This window comes from Elephantulus edwardii, unplaced genomic scaffold, assembly GCF_000299155.1.
Source record: "Elephantulus edwardii isolate Elephantulus edwardi_28Jun2011 unplaced genomic scaffold, EleEdw1.0 scaffold00181, whole genome shotgun sequence".
NCBI lineage: Eukaryota > Metazoa > Chordata > Mammalia > Macroscelidea > Macroscelididae > Elephantulus > Elephantulus edwardii.
This window is the reverse complement of record NW_006399931.1, coordinates 2,964,854-2,981,434: the sequence shown is the minus strand read 5'-3', so window position 1 is coordinate 2,981,434 and position 16,581 is coordinate 2,964,854. Positions and strand designations below refer to the sequence as shown.

The following is a 16,581-nucleotide window of genomic DNA, read 5'->3' as shown; positions in this document are numbered from 1 at the left end:
TGTTTATATGTTTTTAAATAAAATTATTTCATACTGGTGTACTTACAAAGTTTGTATATATTGTTTTTTACACTATTTTCCATTTCCTCAACCCACCCCTCCCTACACCCATCAAATTATGTAACCCTATGTTTACTTCCCTGCCCGTCCTCACCCCTCTGCCCCTCTGCTCCTCCCACCCTTAGATCTTCATATACATTTTACTAATTATCTATTTCTACAATAATACTATCTTACACAGTATTTGTCCTTATGGGACTGAGTTAGTTCAGTTAGCATAATGCTTGCTCTCTAGTCCCTCTCAAGTTAAGTAGTAATTTTCTGAATCATTGCTCCTCCATGATGCGTCATATTCCGTCATGTGAATGTACCATACTCTCTCAATCCATTTGATTGTGGTTGGACATTTGGGCTGTTTCCATTTTCTTGCGATGGTGAATAGCACTGCTATGAACATCATTGTACAATTCCCCATTTGTGCCTCAGTTTTCATTTTCTCGGGGTATATTCCAAGCAGTAGATTAGCTGGATCATACGGAATTTCAATGTTCAGGTTTTTGAGGAAATGTCATAATGCCTTCCAGAGCAGTTGTGCCATTTTATAATCCCACCAACTGTGTATAAAGAGTTCCTATCTGTTGTTCATATCTTTGATGTAAACAAATACTTTACGTCATAACAAAAATACTTTGCCTTTTAGTAGTCTGACTAAATGGACCATCTTTAGCTAGTTTATATTTAATAATCCTGGCCTAAAATACAAATTATTACAAAATTTAAATGTTAATATGTCCTTTACACTGCTGGAGAAGGGTGGGCAATAGTCTTCCATGCAATTAACAGCTTCTAAAAATCTGCTGGAGGGTCGGCTATGGGTCAGTTCTGATTCTATGGTTCTCAACCAAAACAACATACCCTTCACACTATCAAATGATAGACTAGAGGAAGCAGGACCGTGTTTGTGTGTTATTGTCATTTTGTTTGGTTTTGTTTTTTACTTTAGCAAAGAGAAATTTATTCTTTCACAATTTAGAAGGCTAGAAGTATAAATTCAGGGTGTTGGCAATAAGGAAAAGATTTCTATCTGTCAATTCTGGAGGAAGGCCTTTGGCTACTTCAGCAAGGAAGCAGGATCTTTTAAACCAAGTATCTTTACACCTTTCCTTACTTAGGAACACTGCACACTAGATTACAATCTCAGCAAAATTGACTTTGACATATTGCTGTCTCTACTTTTATGCCCACTGTCTGAGTGGCATGCGGCTATTCTGACTGCTTCATCTCCCACTGCTACATACTGGCAGAATGTCCACTACTCGAGTGCCATAGTGTCAGTCCTAACACTGATACCAGCTGTCACTGAGGAGATTCCAACTCATGGAAGCTTGATGGGTGGAAGAGAAGAATTTGCTTCTATAGTGTTTTCAATAGGGAGCTCTGGTGTCTTAGCGGTGAGGCATTGTGCTGCCAACACTAAACGCAAGAGGTTCGAATGCACCAGCCTTCCCCAAAAAGATAGAAGAGCTATCTCCTCCTGTGTGATTTACAGCCTCTGAAAATCCCAAGAGGGTCAGCTATGAGTTGGTTCTGACACATAACTACAACACAACAATGTTTTCAATGATTGATTTTCATTAGAAGTAGACTTATAGACCAGTCTTGTGAGGTGTTTCTGTTTAAATTCAAACATTCAGGATTTTAGTTGAGAGCCAACTGTACATCCTAGGGAATCCAACTAACAGGAAGCACAGCCTTCAGTTAATCCTAAAAGGAGTGCAGGGAGGAGGAGAGACTAGTCTTGTTACAATGTGGGTATTGTAATCGGTGAATGAAAGTTAAGTTCTTCTGTAAACTTTCACTCTAATCACTCTAGAAGGAGGGCTTTTGATCTTGGTGTTGTTTCATTTTTTAAAAAAAAATCAACTTGTCCTAAAGTCTAATTAATAGCAGAAAGAACCAGTTGAACAATTTTTATCTACACAGAAATTACTGTTTGGAGCAGCCATTATATAATATTTAAATGCCCATTATAAAAAAATGTCAGCCAATGAATCATTATTTTTAAAATCTCATGTAATAAGTTTTATACAAATTTGCCATGGCATTAGTTATATTTTTACAAAATAAAGACTTTCCATTACTTTCATTCTTGCTCCGGTCCCATTTACCTAACTTCCTGGCTCTTCCTACTTTCTCCTCTTTATTGTAGGGTAAATGTTGACCTCTTAGAATCATATAGCTGATATTTTAGGAAGCACGGTATTCATGACTGGTGATATCACTTATAAGTCAATCTTTGCTTGAATGAAGGGTGAGCTCTGGAAGTGACTTGAGGAGTACATTTGTTCCTATATTACAAGGAAAATTATGTGTCATCCTCTTTTTATGTCATGGAAGCCATCGCAGATGAAATTCTCTACAGAAACAAAACCAATGAAGTGTAAGGGCTGTGTTCATTTTAGGGGCCAGAATTGTCTCTGACTCATAATAACCCAATATTGTTGTTTGTAATCGAGTCAGAACTGACTGACTCATTGTTGGCCTTGCAGTAGGTTGAGGCAGTAAATCACACAGGGGGAGATTGTCTGCCCTTCTCCCATGGAGCAACTGGTGAATTTAAATCATGTGCCTTTGTGATTGCTGTGCCGCTTCTTACCCTTTGGCTGCCAGAGTTCCATGGTAAATCAACATTGTTGTTGTCGTCATCATTGTTGTTATGTGCCATTGAGCTTCCTGTGACTCATAGCGACCTTGTGTACAACAACCCGAAACCCTGCCCTATCCTGTGCCAATCTCATTGTCTCCAACACCTACTCCCGTTACCCCAGTCACTGAATCAGTCCATCTCATCGAGGGTCTTCCTCTCCTGTGCTGTCTGTCCATCCTACCAAGCATGATGCCCCTTTCCAAGGACTGCTTCCTCCTTGCAGCATGTCCAAAGTATGTCAGATGAAGCTTCAGAATCTTTGCCATTTTAAAAATAAAACTCTATATGATCCTGGGACATCTTCGCAATCTCTGGTGTGTGTTTGCCCAATGATGCAATCTCTGTGTCAATCTATCTCCTTGAAAGTCTTCTCTCTTTCTTTGATTTGATGTTGTTCTCAAGCGGCTTTTGTCTCCTAACAACATGCCCAAAATATATGAAATTAAGTTTTACCATCACCATCCTTTCCTCCGAAGAGCACCATTTGGCTGCACTCTTTGCAAAGGCAAACTTGTTGGTTCTTTAGGTGCTTGTTGCTGGTTTTGGTAAGTATTGACCAGTCTACAACAATGAATAGCACCCCTGTGTACAATGGATGTGAACATTGCCTATCCTGAGCCATCCTTACCATTTCTGAAATTCTCAAACCCTCTGTTACTTTCCCTCCGTCAATCCATTTATTGAAGATCTTCCTTCCTCTGATCCACCATTTTTCCCAACATGATGCTTTTTCCCCAATGACTGGTCCCTCTTGAAAACATATGCAAAACATGGAAGATGAAGTTTCACCATCCTTGCCTCTAGGGAGCACTCTGATTGCATTCTCCCTTTCCTTCCCCAGACAGACATGTTTGTTGTTTTGGCAGTCCACAGGATATTCTTTAGGTTGTTGTTTTTGTGTTGTTGTTAAGTGCCATTAAGTTGTAGGCAATTCATAGTGACTTTATGAATGGATGTCCTGAACACTTGTGTGACTTTCATCCTTTCTCCAGGTTCATAGGGTTTCTGGAGGCAAGTTATTACAGAAGTAGATACCACTCCTGCTTCCAAGCTCGTTTTAATTGGGGAGCTGCACCAAACACTGTCCACCAAGGGTAACCATTCTTGCATTTGACACATCAGTACCACAGTGTTCAGCTTCACAGCAACCATAAGTTACCTCTGTATGGAAAGTGGACACACGAGGGCTTTACGACCTAGAAGAGTGGTAGTCATGGTATATTTGCGATTTTTTGCCAACACCACAATTCAAAAGCACAAATTCTTCATTGGTTTTCTTTCTGCATTGTCTAACCTCCATATGAGTTTTAGCCAACTGAAACTAGCAGGGCTTTAATGAGGTGTAGTTTAGTCTTTAACCCGAATTCTTGCTCTTTAGCCCTTTAAAGAGTCCTTCTTTGGCAGAAGGTTTGTTCAGTGTAATACTCTGCTTGATGACTTGATTGCTGTTACCATGGATGTTGACTGTAAATTTAAACCACTGTCAACAATGAACTGTATCTACAGGAGATAAGGTTGGGGTGCTATGCTCAAGGGACAGAGGGGAAGGGACTTCCAGAACTGAAGAGTTAGAGCTGTCACTCAGTTGAATGAGGAAAATGTGACGACACAAGGGTGAGGAAGCAGTCCCCATTCCACTGGGCCTAGAAGGTAGAGCTGAAAGCCCAGGTCTGAAGGCCCTTCCCCTAGAATCCAGAGGACATGGTCAGCACTTGGAATCTGGAGGGTAGGGCTATTGGCTAGCCAGTGTCAGAAAATAATTATCTGAACAAGTTAGAGACCAGGCCACAGAGCCGAAGGTCAGAAGGAAGCTTGGTTCAGGTCCATATGAGAAAGGGCTATCCTGATTAAAGAGCTAAGTCTGGTAACCTAGGAAATAAGGAGTTGCATTGTCCATCCAAAGAAAGGTGTTTGAACCCAACAGCTGCTCCTCGGGAAAATTATGGATAATCTTCTCCCATGAGATTTACAGCTTCTGAAAACCTCTGAAGGTCAGTTATGAATAGGTTCCAACTCAAGACATAAAGATAATAACAGTAATTTCTCTAATAGAAATAAGAGTCAAGAAATCAAAAGGCATATTGAAATGAGTAGATCTGTATCAAGTGCTTCTTTAAATATGTGATGAACAAGGATGTTACTTTAAAGAATAAGGTGTGCCTGCCCCAAGCCATGCTATCTTTGGTTGTTTCATATGTATGTGGAAGTTGGACATATGGTAAGGAAGTATGAAGAAGAATTAATACTTTTGAATGTGGTGTTAGTAAGGATACTGAATATACTATGAAATTCCAAAAGATGTCATAAATGGGTAAAAGATCAACTATTAGCTGAAAGTTTACTGGTTCAAAGCCACTCAGCTCTGCATTCAGAAGATAAATCTGGTAATCTGCATCCAAATGATCAGTCTTGAAAGCTCTACAGAGCAGTTCTTATCGGCAGGCGTGGGGTCACCATGAGTTATAATTAACTCAATGGCAGTTAATAACAAAAGATAAGCCAATAAAAAGGTTAAAGTGTGACAGACATCAAGGGAATTATAAATTCCAGGAAAATCTGTTCATACTCAAGTCGCTCTCTGTCATCAGATGTTGGAATACCGCCAAGTCTACAGTTATAAGCACAATAAATCTCTAAGGACTTGAAAGAAGTCTCTTTTAAGCTTATATCTTAAAATCCCTTTACTTTACCTGGGGCCCATCTGGATTATACTTTTTCATCAGTCACAGTTCTACTGGGCTTTGACAAGCTCTCATTGTTCTTGAAACAATGAAGCAGGAAATTTTAAGACCTGTAAAATTGCACCTTTGGTCAGACTCTAGCTCTTCTCCAGACTTATCTCTGACTTCACTTTTCACCTGTCCATCACATTCCTAAATATGGAAGTTTCTGTTATTATAAATCTTTGGTTCACCACACTTCCCTTTTCAGCATTAATCCCAGCTGACTATATCTTTGTGTACATTATATTAATATCTACATTCTCCAAGAGAACTCTTAAAATTCATGTCTCTTTTCACCACTATTACATGCTTAGCATATACACAATGCTTAGCAAATGTTCGCTATCAATCTACTAAGTTGTTATTAAAACATTATGTTGCTTCTTTATACTTGATTGAAAGAGACATATTTTGGAAGGAATTACCCTAACACAAGCACAGCATCATCCAACGCAACTGGATCATTTTCAAAGGGGAAAAAAACCACAAAAAAACACCTCTTGAACTCAGCGTCACTGGAGTCTAGAGGGAAACCATCTTAGCGGTCATTAGAAATTTAGATAGTCTTTAATAGTTGTTAATAATATATTTTTATTACAGTGTGATGTAGTAACAGAAGTCATCCAGGAAAGGTAAAGTTTTGATCTGTATCTAAGAAAGAGGGAAATAAGTAACTTCTCTTTAAATTTATAGTATCCACTGTTGCATTAGAAAATTTTCTCATCTTTCAGATGTAACTTATTGCTAGTGAAAAAAAATTGCGGTTTTTTTCTGACCTCATAACAAAAGTGGACAAATGAAGCGTTCCCCAACTCACAACAGAGCAAATACCCTTACAGTTTACCCCTTCTTTCATTCACTAGGATAATTGAGTAAAATGTATTTTCCAAGTCCCTTTAGTGTTTATTTACAGTCTTAACAAACGATTGTTATATAATGTCCCACAAAAAAATCTGCTGAAAAGGAAAAGATTGTATTGAATGCAAACCAAATTTTGTTTCATGTTGCCTGAACAAAGCAAAAGGAGAAGTTTCCACTTGAATTCTAAATTGAAGATGACCTTGTGCTTTTTTGAGAAGGGCTGGCAGCTGAGGTCACTGGAGTGTATTATGATGGACAGTCGGCTGCGCCACGTGCCTCCGAGGCATGTCCATTATGTGGATTACAGCCAAACCGAAAGAATTAGACAGCTCAGAGCATTCTATCATTTTATTTGAAAATAATGGCCAAAGTCATGGGCAGCAACCATTACAACGTTCATGAAAGAATAGCAGCATTCAATAATTCCTTCACTTCAGTCTGGCAGTGTAGCTATTCTCAACTGAGTACTAGCAATCCACTATATTCTGTACCAGTTCCTTGTGACAGTCACAGAAGCAACATTTCTGCTTCCCCAGTAGGCGAATTGCATCTGCACTGCACTGCATATAATGCTATCTGAAAAGATGCAGTGCTTTGCATCAGATGGGCCAAATCATTGAGACAAATGCAAGGAGAGAGGAGGAGAAGCAGAAACTCAGGACAAGATTTTTCTGGAAGGTAAATGCTATCAGCTACACACCAAGGCAGCCACTTTACAGTCGCTAATTTACTATTTTAAAAAGCTAAACAACAAGCTCATTCCATTTCCAAACCGAATGTCTGTTAGCCCCTTTATAATAATGACATTAACAAAAGTGTTTTCAAAGAAACCCAGTTCAATGTCAGTGGTTCTCTATGAGCCAGCTAAATTATTTCTGAAGCAGCAATATTAAGTTGAGTATTTTGATGGACAGAAGCTTATCTTTAACTTCTGATGCTTCCAGGAGCAGATTAACAATGGTGTGTAGGCATACACACCCCAAAATCAAACAAAGGGGGGAAAATATGCTTGAAATTTGAAAGCAGGTGGGAAAACTCACACTTTTGATTTGAAAAAATAGGCACTGCTTCTAATCCAAGACTTTGCGCTCTCCAGATATAACATCATTTTAGTACTGTGGGGGTGGGGAGACAACAGCTTATTGTCATTTCTAAAATATTTAGAGACCAAAAGGAAACAAGCTATGGGTTGTAACTTACCATTAAAATTGACAGCTCGGATGTAACCAAGGAGCTCCTTCCCGTCGATGACACTCATCCGTGGACACAGGCCAATGTACCCGGGACAGAGATCCTTGTGCAAATTGTGCAGGGCATATGCCATGGAATAGACCGCATCAATGACAAACTGGACCTTCCCTTCCTGCTCATACGATGAATCCCGTGCAATGCGCTCCAGCCCTGTAAAATAAAAAGGGCAACCATCGATCCTCTCCACTAGATTTCAATACAAGATGTCATTAGGGCTAAGACTTCCATCACTGAAAGTACATTTAATGAGACAAAACCATTTGATTTCATTACCGATTACTAAAGCAAGGCAGAAACTTACTGAGTCAGTTTTTTAAGCTGGACTTTGGGGTTTTCATTGGAAAAGAACAGAAACAATTTTATTAGATATTAAAAAGATAAAAAGTAAAGAAGAGAAATATAGTTTCATTATCTTTATTTCCACTTTATTGTGCCCTATTAGGTTGCACATTCTAGTAATTACATAACATTTCAGTAGTTGCTTGATTTTTCAAGTGAAATGCATAGAAAGTCATTCATACTATCTCAGCTCTTGTGTCTTAAAAAAATACCAAACAACAACAACAAAAGGCCAGAACCTTACTATTTTATCTTATTTTTAATATTCTCTATTTAGAGCTCCTTGGCTTTACGGTAAGGAGTTATGCTGGCAAACCAAAGGCATGTCTTTGAATCCACAAGCTGCTCTGTGGGAGGATAATGGGTCATCTTCCCCTATGTGATTACTGCATCTGAAATCCTCCTGGAGGGTAATCATTATTGCATTTGACACATCAGAGTCAGTGTTCAGCCTCACAGCAATCACAAGTTACCTCTCTACAGCAAATGGACAGACAGTGCTATACCACTTAGAAGAATGACCAAAAACAATTAAAACCAGGCCTGAGGACTTCAGACTAAAATCACCCACCTTTGGCTTGGTAGCATCACTTTCTGTCCACTAGGCCAACTGAACTCTATGTTGTTGTTGTTGTTGTTGTTAAGTGCTGTCGAGTTGTAGATGACTCATAGTGACCCTAAGAATGAAAGACCTGAACACTTATAACTTTAATCGTTTCTCCAAGTTCATAGGGTTTCTGGAAGCAAGCTATTTCAGAAGTGGGTGTCACTCCTGCTTCCAAGATTGTTTTAACTGGGGAGATGCACAAAACACTGTCCACCATGGGTAAGGTCTTTCCTCCATAGAGTCCCTATGAGCCATCTATGACTCGACGACACTTAATAACAACAACATAAAGTTCCTATACATTGCGGTCCACACTACCCTTCATTCACATTGTTTCATATAATCCTTCCCATTCATACTTGATAAAATTAATCATCAGTAAATTATGTCTATCATTACTCTTTTTTCTTAGAATAATTATTGGGAAATAATTATTTCCCATTTATTTTCTCTTGAACTCATTTTTTTATTAAGAATTTACATCTTTCCAATTTAATGTCATTCTGAATAATTGTATTTATCTTTAGAGAATCTTTTGGGCTGAGAATTTACATTGTCTTAGTGTTTATCATTGAATATGTTCAAGAAGTAAAAAAGAAAAAAGATGAAAAAGAAAAATATATCTACCATCATCTGAAATTCGAATTTTTAAGATAAGCAAACCAAGGTTCAAGTCATATGGGCATATACAACTTATAGGGAAGAATTCCTAAAAATTGAACTTTAATATTTGTTCACTCCCTTCAAAACTTGGTGGATTTATGTACACAAAAAGGAGTTCTAAAGGTAGCTCTAGTGGCCTGGTAACAAGATGTTGTGCTGCAATGCTGAAGGCATGTGCTTTGAGTCCACCAGCTGCTCTGTGGGAGAAGGATGGGCAATCTCCTCGCATGTGATTAACTACCTCTGAACCTCCCACTCTAGTCAGCTATGGGTTGTTTCCAACTTGATAGTACACAGAAACAACAAAGAGGAAAAAAATTAGACATAGGATCACAAGGTCATCAACGTCTTTCTGAAAGGGCCAGGTTTGTTGTGTACCATAGAGTCTGAACTGACCTATAGCTGACCCTCCGTGGGTTTTCAGAGGCAGTTAATCACATGGGTGGAGATTCCCCATCCTTCCTGGTGAAAGGGCCAAAGGGAGTGAGAACAGCACAGTCCCTCACCTCCCCAGAGCAGAAAGCAGACAAAAAGCCCATGGTGCCTCTAGAGCTACACCCACAGCAACAGGTTTGTTTATTCACAGATCACAGTTATTATACTAACAATGGGTTTTAGTAGGGAAGGAAGTTGGAGAGTGGGGAAGGCAAAGAATATCCCACAATTCAAATCCAAGTTTTAGTCCAAGTTTCAAGGCACAATTCCTCAGTCTAGTTGCCAGTTTCAGTTCAGCAAGCAGTTTTTCCTTCCAACATCAAAGGCAAAAAACAGTAAAATTCTTAACTGTGGCCTTTATCTGAAGGACTCCTCTGGTTACACCTTACCACACACTCTCCACCACCATCACCAGGGTCTCACCCCCAGGCTCTCACTCTTAACATGATCTTGTGCCTATTTTTCTCAAATCTTGCCACCACAAGTCTTGCTCTCTTCAGGTCTTGCTGTCCAGTATAGGAAGCGCAGCACTCTTTCTTTTATGCTAGTTCCACAGCTGTTAGTAATTTGTAAGACTATGGTGATTTGCAAGACCTTGTGTCTGCAGTTAAAAGTAGGTGGAGGCCAGAGGGAATGACTATAATGACTAAAAAAAAACCCTGGTTTTTAGACTAAAAAGGGCAAACTGCTTCAAAAACACGCTGTAGAGTCAGCTACGGATCTGTTCTGACTCGATGGCATACAACAACAACATCACCTCCATTGAGAGCTCCAGTGGCCTAATAGGTAAGGCGTTGCAGCAACACCCAAAGGCAGACAGGGTTCAAATCCACCAGCTGCTCTGCCTGGGAAACTAACGAATAATCTCCTCCCATGTGATTTACAACCTTTGAAAGCATGTGGGAGGACCAGCTATGAGTCAGTTCTGACTCCATGGCACATAACTGTAACAATACCAACTTCATGTTGTTCTTAAGTGTCACTGAGTCAAATTCTACTCAGAACGACTCAGGAAGTTGAGCAAAACTCCAGAGAGGATGGAATAGACATACTCTCCTAGCTCCAAGAAAATAAAAATTCAACATAATGAATAACTGATTCCTTTTCATATACAATGTTTTCTTATTATGGAGAATATTTAAATTTTCACTATTCCAGTTATTTATTTCCTTGGCTAGTTATATACTCCATTTATTTAGAGTGAACTATTTATTTGGGGTTTTTTTTGTTTGTTTTTGGGTTGTTTTTTTTTTCTTTAAAAGTTTAGGGAACAGCCTAATGACTTGTCCTATGAGAATCAGTGTTTACTAGAAGCTTCTTTCACTATCAGTTTAAGAACATGATGACAAACTGTGAGATTGAAAGACTGAATTATATTACCTTTCCTAAGCAAGGAACAAAAAAAAGAGAAAGAGAGAAAGAAATCACTTGATTCCTTTTCAGACTGTTTAGATAATGTGTTTCTCTCTTCCCTGACACTTCCACTTTAGGGTGACACTTCAGATTTTACAGCAGCCAGAGTTTCCTCCTTCCTTCCTATGTCTGATTTTCTCATCCATCCAGAGGAGTTTAGGAAGTTGACAGTGACTCATCAACTTAATTGGCTATAAAATTTCATTATGCTATAGTTTCTGAAGTTAGTGCTAATGTATTGCTATAAAGTGCTAAATATTGTCAAAGGCTGTATGTCAGCCATCCATTTAAAATACCACTGATTGTAAAGCTCCAATGTGTTTTAGTGTAGAGTTTAAAAATTAACAACATATAGCCAAGTGTTTGTATGAGGGGTGATCAAGTCAGCTTCATAAATTTCATTATGAGATTGTTTCATGTTTTCATTAATGAAATCTAAGACTTTTAAGTGTATCTTCTGTTCCTGGGAAAAATGATAAATTCCTGTTGTTTCAGCACTGCCACGTGTGCTTCATATACCCTGCAGCCTGCAGCACACATCCCTAGGGATGCAAAGAGCTCAGCTGCTCCTTAAAAAAACTGGAGATCTAAGTCCACCCAGAAGGATCTCATGATAAAGGCCTGGTGGTGATGTGCCACTAAATACCATATTCTGACATACCTAGATCAAAACCAACCAGAAAGGACTAAGTCAAGTTTGCATACATTTGCAAAGTGTTATGGATAAGTTTCTCAGATGATTCTGATAGAAGTTTTACATTTAATGACAGAAGTGTTATTGTTAAACTTCACTTTTTAAGGATTTCTCAGGATATAGGTTATTCTTCAGTCCCACTGAGTCAGCTCAGAAGTACACAACAGAATAAAACTATGCTCAGTATTCTGCCATCCTCCAAACCTGTCACCATGTCAATTCATCTTCTGGAGGATTCTCTTCTCTCATTGGCCCTCTAGATTTTTATTCATGTACATTGTGTTTTGTATAAGAATACATATATGTTGTTTTCTATAATTACTATGGATCTCTGCTTTTATCACCTCATCTCTTCAAGTGTCTATTGTGTCTTTCCTATTCTTTCATCCCCTTTTCCCATCTCCCCAATTATCTCTATTGTCCTAGCGAAATTTCCCTCTTCCATTTTGCTGGCCCCTTTCTCCCCTTCTCCTTCATCTTTTGATCATTTATACATATCTTGCTCAGTTATCCTCTTATTTTCACAATAGTGGTCGGATGCAATATTTGTCCTTTTGTGACTGGGTGATATTTTTTTTACACGCATGGTGACTTTCTCTGGGGACTGACCCTTCCCGGGCTCACAATCCTGGTTTTCAAGGAGCATCCGGCCTCACTTCTTCCAAGGTTGATTTGTTTGTGCTTTTGGAAGTCCATAGTGTGGTCAATATTTTTCATCAACATCACAATTCAAAGACATCAATTCTTATTTGGTTTCCATACCCATTGCCCAACTTTCACATACATATGAAACAACTGAAAAGACCATAGCTTGGATTTAGTTTTTGAAATGTTATGTCAGAAGGTTTTCTTTTTTTCCTGTAATTATACACACACACACACAGCGAGAGAGAGAGAGAGAGAGAGAGAGAGAGAGTGTTTCTCATGCTATTGTATTGATGTTCCAATAGTCAGTTTGGTACAAAAATGGAAGCCCTGTCAGTCACTTTATTCTCAAATCTCAGTATACGAGAGAAGCCCACACTCTAAATTTGCAGGTTTAGAAACATGTCTCTTTTTTAGTTCCTCTCTAACTTTTCCTTACATATGCAGCAACTGTTTTAAATAATTAAACCATTTTCTTGGTGTTTTCTGTGGAAAGAATGGTAAGAAAGAGAGGGAAGTTTCTGATTCTGTTGTGATTAACACATCTATGCATACAAGACCAAATGTAGAATCATTCTGAATTCCACAAGACCACCATAGGCCTTGCTATGTGATTTAGCAGCGAGAAGACGGTCCTGAGCTACGCTGCTTTTCCCAACGTCACACATGGTTGCTGCAACTACAGAGCCTGAAGACTTAAATCAGAGGGAATCACGCCAAAAGCTAGATGCACCACTGAAAAGACTAAAATGTAATCACCATCAACTGGCAAGGAAAAGCCATCTTGTGGAGAATTAAACTGATGTGAAGGACACAAAAGAATCAGACAGGAGGCACATAGAGAGGAGCCAAGCTGTGAGTTTGTTTTACACAAATTGAAGGTTTGTGGCAATGCTTTATCAAGTCTGTATAGACACCGACTGCTTGTCCAACATTTGTGCTCACTTCCTGTCTCTTGGTCACATTTTGGTAATACTCAAAATATTATAAAAATTTCATAATATTATTTCACACTTAACACATTATGTTGTTGTTAACTATTGTCAAGTCAGAAATTACCCAAAGGTGACCCTCCAGAGGATCAGAGGCAGCTTTTTAAGCAAGTGTCACATTGTTTCCCACAATGATTACACCAGTTTTCAGTCCCACAAGCAGTATATGCAAGCCCCGATCTCTACATACCTCCACCAACATTGTATGATTTCTAACTGAACTTAGACTTATTACCGGGTAAGATGGTATCTCCTTCATTGTTTGTGTGCCTGTCATTTGATATCATCAGACCTGAAATGAGGTAGCAGTAATTATGAGGCTCAGTTAAACAAAATATGGTCAGAAAAGTAAAAAGGAGGAGGAAGAGGTTAAAGATTTCAAATAGGTAAGCATTTGACCAATACCCCAAACCTCATCACCACGGAATCAATCCTGACTCATAGTGACCCTCTGACTCTGAGGTTGTCAGTCTTTATGAACAGAGACTGGCCATATTTTCCCATCATAGCAGTTGGTGGATTTGAATTGCTGAACTTTCATTTAGCAACCCAAATAGTATGCACTGCTCACCCTCACTTGCCAATCTTTCAATTAATTATCTGGTATGTATACACTATATATTATATCATCAGAGCTCCCTTCATTTTACAGAAAGTTATTATTATCTATCTCTTACAGATATAGGAGGCTGAATAATCTACCTAGGATCACAATTATGACGGTTAATGCCATTTAAAATCAGATTTTACTCCAAACACCCTCTATTAATTATTTAATTCCTTTTACTCGCTGAAATTGCCTTTAACTTCCAGTTTAGCCTTATCTTTTGCTTTACCAAACTCCTAAATATGACTTAGCACTAGACCATGGTTGACAAGTCTACTAAAAGCAAGCTGTAACTACTACGTAATTATGTATGTATGTTTTCAAAGAGAGTACTGAAATAGGAATCAAACAAACTCTGAAATAATATAGGCATTTATAAAGATGCCAAATAATGAATGTTAAAAATACTAAAAAAGAATAATGTTTATCTTAACATAGGCTAAAAGGTGTAATACATTTCCATGAAAAGTAAACATTTTTCTCAACTACAGGGGAAACAATTACCTTGTTTATAAATTACAACCATATACCTACAATAAAAAGAATTCTTTTCAGATGGATGGCAGAAATTCTTAAATGTGAATATTTGTGGTAAAAACAAAAGCTAATGTAGCTAATACATTTTAAAGTATTAATTGGATATTTTAATCGCGAAGAGTATCTGTGTGTGTGCATGTTATATTCCTCTATAAAATATGCTTAGGAAAATAAGACAACCAGCTGAAGACAAAATTCCTACATAATACTCCGGTTTGCACTAGGGCTTGTCAAGGGCCTGTATAAACAGATGTATTAGAATAATGAACTAATTTGAGCCCATGCCTTATCTATTTACAAAGGGCAGAGAAAATGAGAAGTTAAGGGTCCTTTGCTGAAAATCACCTGCTCTCCATCTTTCTCTGTAATTTAAATGTACTACCAAGAACTGAAGGCCCTTCTGTGCCTGGGGACACAGCAGGAGATACTTATAAATCAAGCACCTAGAAAGGCTAGATCAGCCACAATCACTTCCCTCCTGTCTCCTCTGTGCCTGGCAGGCAACGGAAAGCGCTTCAGGCAGGTGTCAGGTGTCCCCTTCAGGTGTTAAATTTCCAATGCAATGCCCTAGGGTTTCTGAAACCCTCAAAAACCTAAGGTAAGTGGCAAATAAAATTAAGAGGGTAGCTTCAGGCAAAACAACCAGTTGAAAAGAAAGCTTCAGAAAAGGAAGCTATTCCATAGACATATCCCTTAGTCCCTAAACAAAGAAAAGGCTGTTTGATTAAATTCAACCACTTGCATTTTTCTGCATAATTATATCATACACATGAGAGACAGATTGTGATTTAAAACAATGTGTAAAAAATGTTGCAGCATAGTAAACACAGTAGACATAACCTTTCTTTCTAAGACACATTAAGGAGACCTGGTGGTGCAAACATTAAGCTCAGCTACTGAAGGTTGACAGTTCTAATTCAACTAGAGTTTCCATGGGAGAAATATCTGGAAATCTGCTCCCATGAAGATTACAGTCAAGAAAATCCTATGGTGACTTTCTATTCTATTACATGGGGTCAAGATGAGTCACAATAAACTCAAAGATACAAAACAAAAACAATAATAATAGACTGTATTTAAAAAAAAAAAACAAGACCTCTTCTCATGTCAGAATTCCAACTGCCCCTTAAACGTTATAGTCACTGCAGACTCTAATTCAATTTACATTTGTCTTTAAAAACTCTCCCTCCCCTCAATTGCAAACATAGATACATTATACAGAAGAGCTCCTGTATAAATGTAGAAATGAAAGATGTGTACAGAAGCAAAGAAAAAGCATCTGTTTGCCCATGGTGTTAGACATCATCTGCACATTAGTAAGACATTTGGTGGCTTTGTGGTAAGGAATTGTGTTGCCAGTGCAAAGGTACGCATTTCAAATTTACCAGCTGCTCCTTGGGAGAAAGATGGAAAATCCCTCCCCTGTGATTTGCTTCCTCTGAAAAGCCACTGGAGGATCAGCTATGGGTCAAGTCTGACTCCACTCAGCACTGTTCTTTTTCCTTCTTTTAAAACTTAAACTCCAAGCTTTTCCCTAATGAAGTTTAAAGTCCTTGGTTTTAGACCTAGGTCCATGATCCACCTTGAGTTGGTTTTTGTATATGGAGTGAGGTGTGGATCTTGTTTTAGTCTTTTGCATATGGCTTTCCAATTTTGCCAGCACCATTTGTTAAAAAGGCTGTCATTTCCCCACTTAACTGATTTCATCTCCTTGTCAAAAATCAGTAAAAAGTCTTCCAAGTATCCTGAAAAATCTACAACAGGGAGAAGATAAAATAGATGAATGGGACATTCAAAGAATCAAATCCCTAAGCACATCCAAAAACTTCTCCCTAAAGGAAAAAGGGAAGTCACAGACTGGGAAAAAGTATTTGGTAATGACATGTCACATAAGGGACTTATATCTGGAATTTATAAAATACTTGAACACCACAATAAGATAAAGGTAAATAATCCATTTGAGAAATGGGCACAAGATATGAACAGACACTTCACCGAAGAAGACATTAGATGGCCAACAAGCACATGAAGAAATGTTCAAAATCAAAACAACTATGAGATATCATCTCACCCCAGTAAGAATAGCAAAATTTAACAGAACAGCAAG

The 16,581-nt window shown here is 38.3% G+C and overlaps 1 protein-coding gene across 2 annotated transcripts in view; it reads right to left on the bottom strand.

Moving 5' to 3' along the window:
• GRM8 (glutamate receptor, metabotropic 8) overlaps nt 1–16,581 on the bottom strand; it is a 1,137,490-nt gene that overhangs the window by 394,727 nt on the left and 726,182 nt on the right. For both annotated transcript variants that reach the window (XM_006896079.1, XM_006896080.1), the window contains one exon: nt 7,492–7,692. In XM_006896079.1, coding sequence (XP_006896141.1) covers nt 7,492–7,692 — 201 coding nt within the window. The remainder of the gene's footprint in view (nt 1–7,491; nt 7,693–16,581) is intronic.